Source organism: Engystomops pustulosus, chromosome 5, assembly GCF_040894005.1.
Source record: "Engystomops pustulosus chromosome 5, aEngPut4.maternal, whole genome shotgun sequence".
NCBI classification, from domain to species: Eukaryota; Metazoa; Chordata; class Amphibia; order Anura; family Leptodactylidae; genus Engystomops; species Engystomops pustulosus.
In genome coordinates this window covers 131,109,995-131,120,631 of record NC_092415.1, presented here as the reverse complement: position 1 = coordinate 131,120,631, position 10,637 = coordinate 131,109,995, and the positions used below count along the sequence as shown (strand labels likewise).

Genomic DNA, 10,637 nt, shown 5'->3' with positions numbered 1-10,637 from the left:
ATCTGCTACAAGTGCTGCTTAGCAACATCACACTTCGCAAAGGACTGTAAGGTCAGTGTTAAATGTACAGAATGTGACAGCACAGATCACAACTCAGCTTTACACCCTGGGCCACCACCGTGGGCCTCATCTCATATAGAAAGTGGCCAGGAACAAGGTGGAGAGGAGGGAAATACTGAAACAGAGACACCAGATGTTACTTCTCAATGCACTGAGGTCTGCAAAGGACTTGTAGGTGGCAGGTCCTGCTCAAAAATCTGTCTTGTCAGAGTTTACCCAACGGGCTGCAAAGACAAAGCCTTCAAAGTATATGCCATTCTTGATGACCAAAGTAATAAATCTCTGGCTAGATCTACTTTCTTTGACATTTTCAACATTAAGGGACCCAGCTCTCCCTACTCCCTAAAGACTTGTGCAGGCACTGTTGAGACGGCGGGGAGAAGAGCTACTGGGTACACAATAGAGTCTATAGATGGTCGCACCTGCCTGACTTTACCAACCATAATCGAGTGTAACCAGATCCCTGATAACAGGTCTGAAATCCCTACACCAGATGTTGCAAAACACCAAACCCATTTGAAGCATATAGCTCATCTCATACCAAAGTTAGATCCTCAAGCTCAGATAATTCTGCTTCTTGGAAGAGATATCTTGCAAGTTCACAAGCCTAGACATCAGATTAATGGTCCTCACAATGCTCCATTTGCCCAGAAACTTGACCTAGGGTGGGTGATTGTAGGTGATGTTTGTATAGGTGGTGTGCACAGACCCACTTCGGTGAACAATATGCTTACCAGCACATTAGAGAATGGACGCCCTTCTCTCTTTCAACCATGTTACAGTAACATCTTCATAAAAGAACTTCCACACAGCATTCCTCTACCCTGTCATATCACTAGCAACCTTTGTGACAACCATACTTGTACTAGTGACCATGACCACTTAGGATGCACAGTCTTCCAGAGAACAAAGGAAGACAATCAACTGGCAATGTCCTTTGAGGATAGACTGTTCTTAGAAATAATGGAGCAAGGAATAGTTAAAGACGAATCAAATAGCTGGATAGCACCTCTTCCCTTCAGACCCAAAAGGCAGTGTTTGCCTAACAATCGAGAACAAGTTTATAAACGCTTTGCTTCCCTTAGACGGAATCTTCAGAAAAAGCCTGATATGAAAGACCACTTCTTTACATTTATGGAAAGAGTATTTGAGAACTCCCATGCAGAGATAGCTCCAACCTTAAAGGATTCAGAGGAATGCTGGTATCTACCTATATTTGGAGTTTACCACCCAAAGAAACCAGGACAGATAAGAGTAGTATTCGACTCTAGTGCCAAATTTGAGGGTGTTTCCTTAAATGATGTCCTACTGCCAGGTCCAGACCTCAACAACCAACTCCTTGGAGTGCTTCTCAGATTTCGCAGAGACTCTGTTGCATTTATGGCTGACATCCAACAAATGTTCCACTGTTTTCTTGTTAAAGAGGAACACCGAAATTTCCTTAGGTTCTTTTGGTTCAAGGACAACAACCCCTTGGAAGAACCCATCGAGTATCGCATGCGTGTGCACATCTTTGGTAACAGCCCTTCCCCATCAGTGGCTATATATGGACTTAAACATTCAGCCAGGGAGGGTGAGAAAGAATATGGTTCAGACGTTGCACAGTTTGTCAAAAGGGACTTTTATGTGGATGACTGTTTAAAATCGCTACCTACAAATGAGTCTGCAATCAGTCTTCTTAAGAGAGCTCAAGAAATGCTTGCTAATTCAAACCTGAGACTCCATAAAATTGCCTCCAACAGCAAAAAATTGATGGAAGCATTTCCCTCTCATGATTACAGCAATGACTTAAAGGACTTAAGTACTGACACTTTTCCAATGCAACGTAGTCTTGGACTGCTCTGGGACTTAAAGTCTGACACCTTTACCTTCCAAGTCAGCGAGGAAGAGAAACCCTTTACTCGGAGAGGAGTACTATCTGCTATAAACAGCTTGTATGATCCTTTAGGGTTTGCAGCTCCTGTTACCATCCAAGGTAAAGCAATACTTAGAGATTTGACTCATGATGCCTCTGACTGGGATGAACAACTTCCCAATGAAAAGAAAGCACTGTGGGTAGAGTGGAAGGACTCTCTAACAAATCTCTCCCATCTACATGTTGCACGCTCATATGCCCCTGTGCCATCTACAGAGGTTCAGCTACAAAGACTTTATGTGTTTTCTGATGCTTCTATCAAAGCCATTGCTGCTGTGGCCTATCTTAAAACAGTAGACATTAAAGGACAATGTCATATAGGATTCGTCATGGGCAAAGCAAAACTTGCACCACTCCCGGAGCACACTATACCGAGACTAGAACTTTGTGCTGCAGTATTAGCAGTTGAGCTAGCTGAGATGATCGCAACAGAGATGCATTTGGAGATCAAAGATGCTGTGTTTTACACAGACAGCAAGGTAGTCTTGGGATATATCTACAACGAAAGTCGGCGCTTCTACGTGTATGTCAACAACAGGGTTCTACGAATCAGGAGGTCAACTTTGCCAAAACAGTGGAATTTTGTTCCTACTGATCAAAATCCTGCAGACCAAGCAACTAGATCTGTTGCTGCCAACCGCCTTAAAGACACTACATGGTTTACAGGTCCTGCCTTTCTATATAGCTCAGAACACGGCACTACGGATCTTAAAACATTTGAACTTGTGGATGCTGACAAGGATGCAGAAATCCGTCCCAAGGTATCGACACTACACACAGTGACTTCAGACAATTACCTTAAGTCTCACCGATTCAGCAGGTTCTCAACCTGGAAATCACTTGTTCGTGCCATCACTTTCTTAACCCACATAGCTCGTTCTTTCAAAAATACCAAGCTTGCTAATGTTAAGGAGTGTAAAGGCTGGCACCTCTGCAAAAATGTTCATGCAGTGACTGAACTAGATCAGTCAAAGAATGTAATCATTCGGACTGTCCAACATGAAGTTTATGCTAAAGAAATTGACAGTATCATTAATCACAGACCTATTCCTAAAGATAGTGTCTTAAAGAAACTTGATCCCTTCATTGATGCAGATGGCCTATTAAGGGTTGGAGGCCGCCTCAAGGAAGCAAAAATAGACTTTGAAGGAAAACATCCGATATTAATTCCTGGGCATCATCACATTTCCTATTTGCTTGTCCGACATTACCATGAACAGGTAAAACATCAGGGCCGGCTGTTCACAGAAGGGGCTTTACGAGCTGCTGGACTGTGGATTGTTGGAGCAAAAAGATGTGTTAGTAAGTTCATTTTCAAATGTGTCACATGCCGCAAACTTCGGGGTATTTTCAAAACACAGAAGATGGCCAATCTTCCATCTGACAGACTGAGTACAGAACCTCCTTTCACTAATGTCGGGCTTGATGTATTTGGTCCATGGTTTGTGGTTACCCGACAAACCAGAGGAGGTCAAGCAAACAGTAAGCGCTGGGCAGTCTTGTTCACCTGTATGTCTGTCCGGGCCGTGCACATAGAAGTAATTGAATCAATGGACACCTCAAGCTTCATAAATGCTCTTAGACGCTTTATAGCCATTAGGGGGCCTGTGAAACACATTCGCTCTGACAGAGGCACCAATTTTGTGGGAGCAGCCAAAGAGTTACAGATTCCTACAAACCTGGATACTGTCAGTGTAAACAGATACCTAAGTGAACAGGGTTGCACTTGGACTTTCAATCCGCCACATTCCTCCCATATGGGTGGAGCTTGGGAGAGAATGATAGGCATAGCCCGTAGAATTCTGGACTCTATCTTCTTACAAGTGGGTATGGCCAGACTAACCCATGAGTGCCTAACTACTTTCATGGCAGAAGTATCAGCCATCATTAATGCCAGACCACTAATTCCAGTTACCAGCGATCCTGATGATCCGATGATACTTACCCCTGCAATGTTGCTTACTCAGAAGACTAAGACAACCTGTTCTCCAGCTGGAGAATTTACTACCAAAGATCTCTATAAATGCCAATGGAGGCAAGTACAAAGTCTTGCCAATACCTTTTGGGATAAGTGGAAAAAGCAATACATCTCCACACTACAACCAAGAAATAAATGGCAGAAAACTAAACCCAACCTCAAAGTCGGTGATGTTGTGCTGATGAAAGACTGCCAGTCACACAGAAACGCGTGGCCTTTAGCTCTTGTTACTAAAAGTTTCCCAGGGGAGGATGGGAACGTCCGCAAAGTTGAAGTCAAGGTCCATGATCAGAATGAAACCAAAATGTTCTTCAGACCAGTAACTGAACTAATCTTATTGCTGTCATCTGAGGACTCTTATGGTGGCATCGATTGACGCCAGGCGGGGAGTGTGCTGCCCACTGGCAAATGTTATGCAGGTTAAATGATGTTCTTAATTTGTCCATTATGTAACAGATGTTTATTGCTGGCGCCATCTAATGGCCAAAGTTAATAACTACTTACATTCTGTTTTCCCCACCCACTAGCAGCTACAAAGGATTGTGGGTAGGAGAAGGGCAGTTCCCTTCATGTCTACACAGAGAGAAGACCTATATTCAACCATCTTAACCCTTGTTGTAGTATAGCCGGTAAGGAGACTGTCTATAAGAATCTATAGCTACTAGCACTTATAGGACCACTCTGTATAAAGTCTCTTATATGAAGTGTAATGTATAGATCTGTAATTGCACTGTAATTGCACACATGGGCCCAACCTCATGGTCGGCCATGTTTGGTCCCAAACTGTATATGTATCAGCTTGTTTCCTGTTATATGCTAATGTAATGTATGTAACATGCTCCTGTTATATTATTGTACTATTCTAATAGATTGTACATTCCTGTTTTTCTTCAGTTTCACCCTAATCCTACATCAGTTTAATAAAGCTACGGACTTTGAACCAGTCTCATTTGTTGAACTGTAGGAAGGCGTTTAACTGCCTGTCGAGCTCCGCATAGACCCCGGGGGTACGTGAAGTGGGGGCAGGACACTTATCCTGCTTCACATCTGTCACAAAGTTAAAGTCACCACATGAAAATGCAGGGAATTCTTAACTATTTTCCATAAATAACAATAGTCAATTAATAATATCGTATGAATATGGAGGTGGTCCATATACAAATTACAATATACAGCCACACCGACATCAGGAAGCCGCACCAAGCATCGGTGCCGCCGTAGGGCGAGTATACAAGTTTATTATTTTTATTGACTTGTGTATAAGCCGAGGTGAGGTTTTTCAGCACGTTTTTGTGTTGAAAAACTCGTCTAAAACAAAAGTATATACAGTACACCACAAAGAGCAATGATATGAATACAACAGCAAAAGTGGGTGGAGTGGGCGATCAGTTATTTTTCTTGGATAACAATTCACTACATATATGGTCATGGGTATGTAGGAACAGCTGTACAGTGCACTCTGTTGACCAGTGTTAATTTCACAGTGGAAAACATAGAACACAGTGATGACATAAATTGTATCAGCCAAAAGCAGACTGATATTGATAAATATTCTTAGTTGTAAATAGGGAGCATTTGTCTTGTCATACCATGGCATTTGTTACATGGTGTAACAATTGTGGCAGGGTAGGGGCCACAGCAGATTTTGGGCATGAAAGGTGTATTTTTCCTAAGGAAAAGCTGAACAGATGGCAGACCTGGCAAAGTTGGGTCTGTCTTATTAACCCCTTAATGACCGCCCTATCGGGATTCTACATCGGTCATTAAGGGTACTTCTTCTGACGCGATGCCTTTCTACGGCGCCGCGTCATAAGAAGATATCGGGACATCGGGTCACTATTGTGCCGGTGTCGGGCTGTGATATCACAGCCCAGACCCGGCACTAACACCCGGGATCGGAAAAACTTACCGGGGGATCCGATCCCTCCTGCCACTGCCCCGGGTCCCGACGAGTGACCCGAGGCTGTTGGCTCCTCTTCTCGCCGGGTCCTGCCTTCCTGGCACGACCCGGCTGTAAGTAACTGAGCATGCGAGGCATCGGATGATCGCTTCTTCAAGCCAAAAGGTGGAAAATATGTGAGAGTAAAAAAAAAAAAATTAAATCATTTTATAATAATAATTAAATAAATAAATAAAATAAAGTCCCATAATCTCCCCAGTTACACATATAATGCAAATACAGTATATAAAACACAAAAACACACGAAAAATGTACGTATTTGGTATCACCGCGTCCGTATTAATCTGTACAATATATCTAAATCAATATTGAACCCGCTCGGTGAACGAAAAAATTCCCGTAATATACAATTTTTCATCAAACACCATCACAAAAAATGTTCTAAAAAGTGATCAAAAAAAGCTACGTTCCCTAATATGATACGACTGAAAAGAACAACTCTTTTCGCAAAAAATAAGCCCTCAACCAGGTCTGACAACATAAAAATACAGAAGTTATGGCCCATAAAATTTGTCAATAGTAAAAACAATGCGATATTCTCCAATTTTGGTTTTGCTCAGGAAAATTGAGCAAAGATAAGAAAAACTATATAAATGAGGTATCACCGCAATCGTAGTGAACCAGAGAATAAAGATAAAATATTATTTTTACATTACGGTGAGCTGGGGAAAAAAAATGCTAAAAATCCAAAATAAATAATAATAATTCTTTATTTATATAGCGCACACAGATTACGCAGCGCTGCACAAGCATGTCAAATTGGTGCCTGTCCCCATGGGGCTCACAATCTAAACAACCTAACAGTATGTTTTGAAGTGTGGGAGGAAACCGGAGTACCCGGAGGAAACCCACGCAAACACGGAGAGAACATACAAACTCTTTGCAGATGTTGACCTGGGTGGGATTCGAACCCAGGACCCCAGTGCTGCAAGGCAGATGTGCTACTCACTCAGCCACCGTGCCGCCATAAAAATTGATGATTTTAATTGTGTCCCCCTTGAAATAGTTAATAAAATCTCATGAATAAGCTATAGACCCCCTAAATGAATTATCTATACATTGTATCTCATTCCGTAAAAAATAAGCCCTCATATGTTTGCATTACCAAAAAAATAAAAATGTATAGGTAGTACAATGTGACAATACAAATCTGCAGTGAATGGCGCCTCCATTCATTCTATACTCGGCCGTGCGCCTGTACAGAAGTTTACCGCCACATATGTGGTATCAGTACACTCGGGAGGAATTGGGCATCAAACGTTGCAGTGCGTTTCATCATTTAATTTATTCTGAAACTGTCAGTTTGGCCTAAATGAATGTATTTTCCCAAAAAATTCCATAGTTTCTAAATCGCAGGTCCATATTGTTTTAACCAATGTGAAACCCTTAAAGGGTTAATGGACTTAATAGCAGTTGTTTTACATACGTTGAGGGGTGAAGTTTCTATAGTGGGGTCATTTATGGGGTTTTACTATTATTTAGGCCTTACAAAGTCACTTGGAAGCTGAGTTTTCCCTCAAAATGTGAGTTTTGGCAATTTTCATGAAAATGAGAAAAATCGCACCTAAAGTTCTGCACCTCATAACATCCTAGAAAAATGACCGGAAGCATAAAATATCATCCCAACATAAAGCAGACATTCCGTAAATGTAATTTATCAAGCTTTTTGGGTAGTTTTACTTCCTGTCTGGAAAGCAGAACATTTCAAACTTGGAAAATGAAGAATTTTTACAAACTTTTGCCAAATTTTAACTTTTTTTCAGAACGAATCGCAAAACTTATCACTTAAATTTTATAACTAACATGAAGTACAATGTATCGAGAGAAAACATTCTCAAAATCACCGGGATATGTTAAAGCGTTCCGAAGTTATAACCAATTATCGTGAGACATGTCAGATTTGAAAAATCGAGTCTGGTCATTGAGCTGAAAACTAGTGTCGGTGATAAGGGGTTAAGTTTAAATAGCAGCCAGCTGGAAGTACCTGGTGCAGACTTCCCACAATGGCTCCACCCTGGGGAAGAGACAGGCTATGTCAAAGGCCTGTGGAGCTGTGGCAGTGAACTGATAATGTGAGTTGTGGGGTGCCTGGCAGTAGGCCAGCAGTTGGTGAGGTAGGGAACCTCAATGTGTAGTTGGTGCCAGGCTTAGGCTTTATTTTTGCTGTTTTGTTTATTTTGTTTTACTGCCGAATATAACTGGCTGTGGTCAGTTGCACCCGAGTCACACAGTGTGGACAGTGAATTTACTGGTGTGCTGGTGAATTGTGCTCATCTACCGTATTCCGGACCTAATCCCTTACATATGGTGGAGGTATGCTATGGCACAATGTAGCACAAGAACTGTGTTGTAGAAGGATTTAAAGGGCCATTAGCCACATTTGAAAGACTGTCTCTAAAGCTTGTGGTGTCTGAGACACGGACCAAGAGACAGATGTTTACTGCTGGAAACACTGTGGGGCTGCAAAAAGCCTAACTAGAAGGTTTGTCTCTGAGGATGGGTCCAATGAATGAATTTGAGCGACGCTTGTGGCAGATGATGTGGGAGGAAGACCTTGAAATGCAGAAAGTTTATTCCCAAAGTGACCTGGCAGAGGTTGAAGTGAACAGTGAAGCTGCTTGGGAGCAAATACAGAGGTCTCTGGATATACAGACTTCTAGACAACATGGAGGTACTACAACACCAGCAGTGTTTCCATCTGCATGCACTACACTGTCTGATGCTGCTAGGAGGCCTGCCAAGCCAAGCGAATGCAACCATCAGTGGCAGCATGTGTCTGTCCAATCTGTGCAGCGGAAGGAGCCATGTTGGAAGTGCAAATGTGTGAATGTCTGTGCCCCTCATTGTCCTCAGGTCAGTATTCTGGAGAACATGCCAAATAAGGCATGTGAGTTGTTGGTGGTGGAATCCCGCTATTTGGGGAGCTGGACTGTCTTCAGAATGTCTCAAGAGTGCACCCCGACATCTTGATGTTTCTGAGGAGCGAACCAGGGACTTTAAGACTGTATGCATTGAGTTTAAAACTGGCTTCGGGACTGTGACACATGAGCTTGAACTCTGTTCAGACCTGGAGGTCGAGTTCATACTTGGCAAAGACTTTGCTTATTTCTGGCAGTTGTGCGAGAGTATCCCAAATGGTGCCAAAACTGCCTATTCCTGGGAAAATCCTCCTGCACCGTGTTCTGTACAAGAGTCTAAAAGAGAGTGCAGAGAAGTCACAAACAAAACTCCCTGTGATGATGGTGGACGGAGTCTGTCTGGTAGTCTGAACTGCGACCAAGATGGGTTGAATCCACAGAATGAGACTGTACAGCTGGGACTTGTAGAATCTAATGGACTATATGATGACTATGGACTATATGAACAATGAATCACATGCAATAACTTCTATTGAAATTGACACTGAAGTCATGTTTTGTGAATAACCTGCCTTTAACCCATGATTGTATCACACCACACCACACCACCAGGTAAATGCAGAGTATGAACAGGCATGTAAAGGTGCAGCCGATTGTAATGAGGGGTTTGGCTCAAGTGTGCCGCTAAATGTAGTTGGTTGTCATGACAAAAATACAGCAAACTTATCAGTGTTGCTAACTAATCGCAACCCAGATGGCAAACCTGCCCTAATGGTTTCTTGTGAAACTAATGTACATGATGTTGACCATGGTTCCCCCTACAGCTCAGAGTAAAGAGAGCACTGAAGAATCTGAATAGCTGGAGTGTGAACTGAGCCCTAACCAAATGGCTGTAAGTGTTGGTATTGCAAACCTCGTTGCCAATGGTGGTGAGGCCTATAAAGAGCCCGACAATTTATTTTTGCCTTCATTAAAAGTCCTCCTACCACAGAATCTGCAGAATGTGAGGATAACCTGGGTTGGTCACTGGTTGAGAAGTCTCAAGCAAGAGTCAAAGACAGGTCTAATGGAGACCAAACATCTGCTGCACCGGAGGCATATGAGGAGGCTTGTTCAAAGGATACAAGTGTGAACAATGCCAGAAGAGCCATCCACCAAAAGGAACATCAAATGATAACTGGTTTAGGTAAAAAGTTATATGATTGCTGTATTTGTCATATGTCTTTTATAAAAAGAGATGCAATGAAAAGACACATATTGCAGAAGCATGAGGTGAAGATTGATATCTGGTACTGTGAGTTCTGTGATACAGTTTGTACAAAGAAAAGTGAGTGGAATGTTCACTTTTCTAAGTTTCAAGGGGAAAACCAGAAGTTCGGAAACTGTGGTGTTGGTTTCCGTGAGTGTAATATAATTATGCTGCCTCAGAAGTTTAAAAAAATGTGACAAGGCTGAAGCCAGACCAATGTGAACAGGTCAGTAAACCTAACATAATGCATAACTGCACCAATTCTGAGTTTGTGTATGAACAGAAGGCGAGAGAGACTACAAGTCATGGAATTGCTGAGGTGGATCCTGATTGTAGAGAAGATGAAGATATGTTGAAGGAACCTGGAGTGGAGACCACAGCAGTATATGGATGTAAAGTAGAACAACCCCTGACTCCATTCCATTCCACTCCATTTCTTGTTGTAAATCCAGAGGTAAACTAGAAGAATCGAATCTGCCAAATTGCACTGTTGCTGGTAACCCAGTGCATGATCCACATACAGGGGCAAGTGTACACTCCAAACTCCAATTGATGAGATGATCAATTGCAAAACAGCTATTAGCATATGGTGAGGAAGACACATGTGTTATTCAGAG

At 42.3% G+C, this 10,637-nt stretch overlaps 1 protein-coding gene across 1 annotated transcript; it reads left to right on the top strand.

Moving 5' to 3' along the window:
- Positions 1-1,428: 1,428 nt before the first annotated feature.
- On the top strand, positions 1,429-4,970 carry LOC140133203 (uncharacterized). Its single transcript, XM_072153054.1, has 2 exons — positions 1,429-4,582; positions 4,848-4,970. Exon 1 carries the CDS (start codon positions 1,441-1,443, stop codon positions 4,327-4,329), a length of 2,889 nt encoding a protein of 962 aa, XP_072009155.1. The 5' UTR covers positions 1,429-1,440; the 3' UTR covers positions 4,330-4,582; positions 4,848-4,970.
- Positions 4,971-10,637: the final 5,667 nt, after the last annotated feature.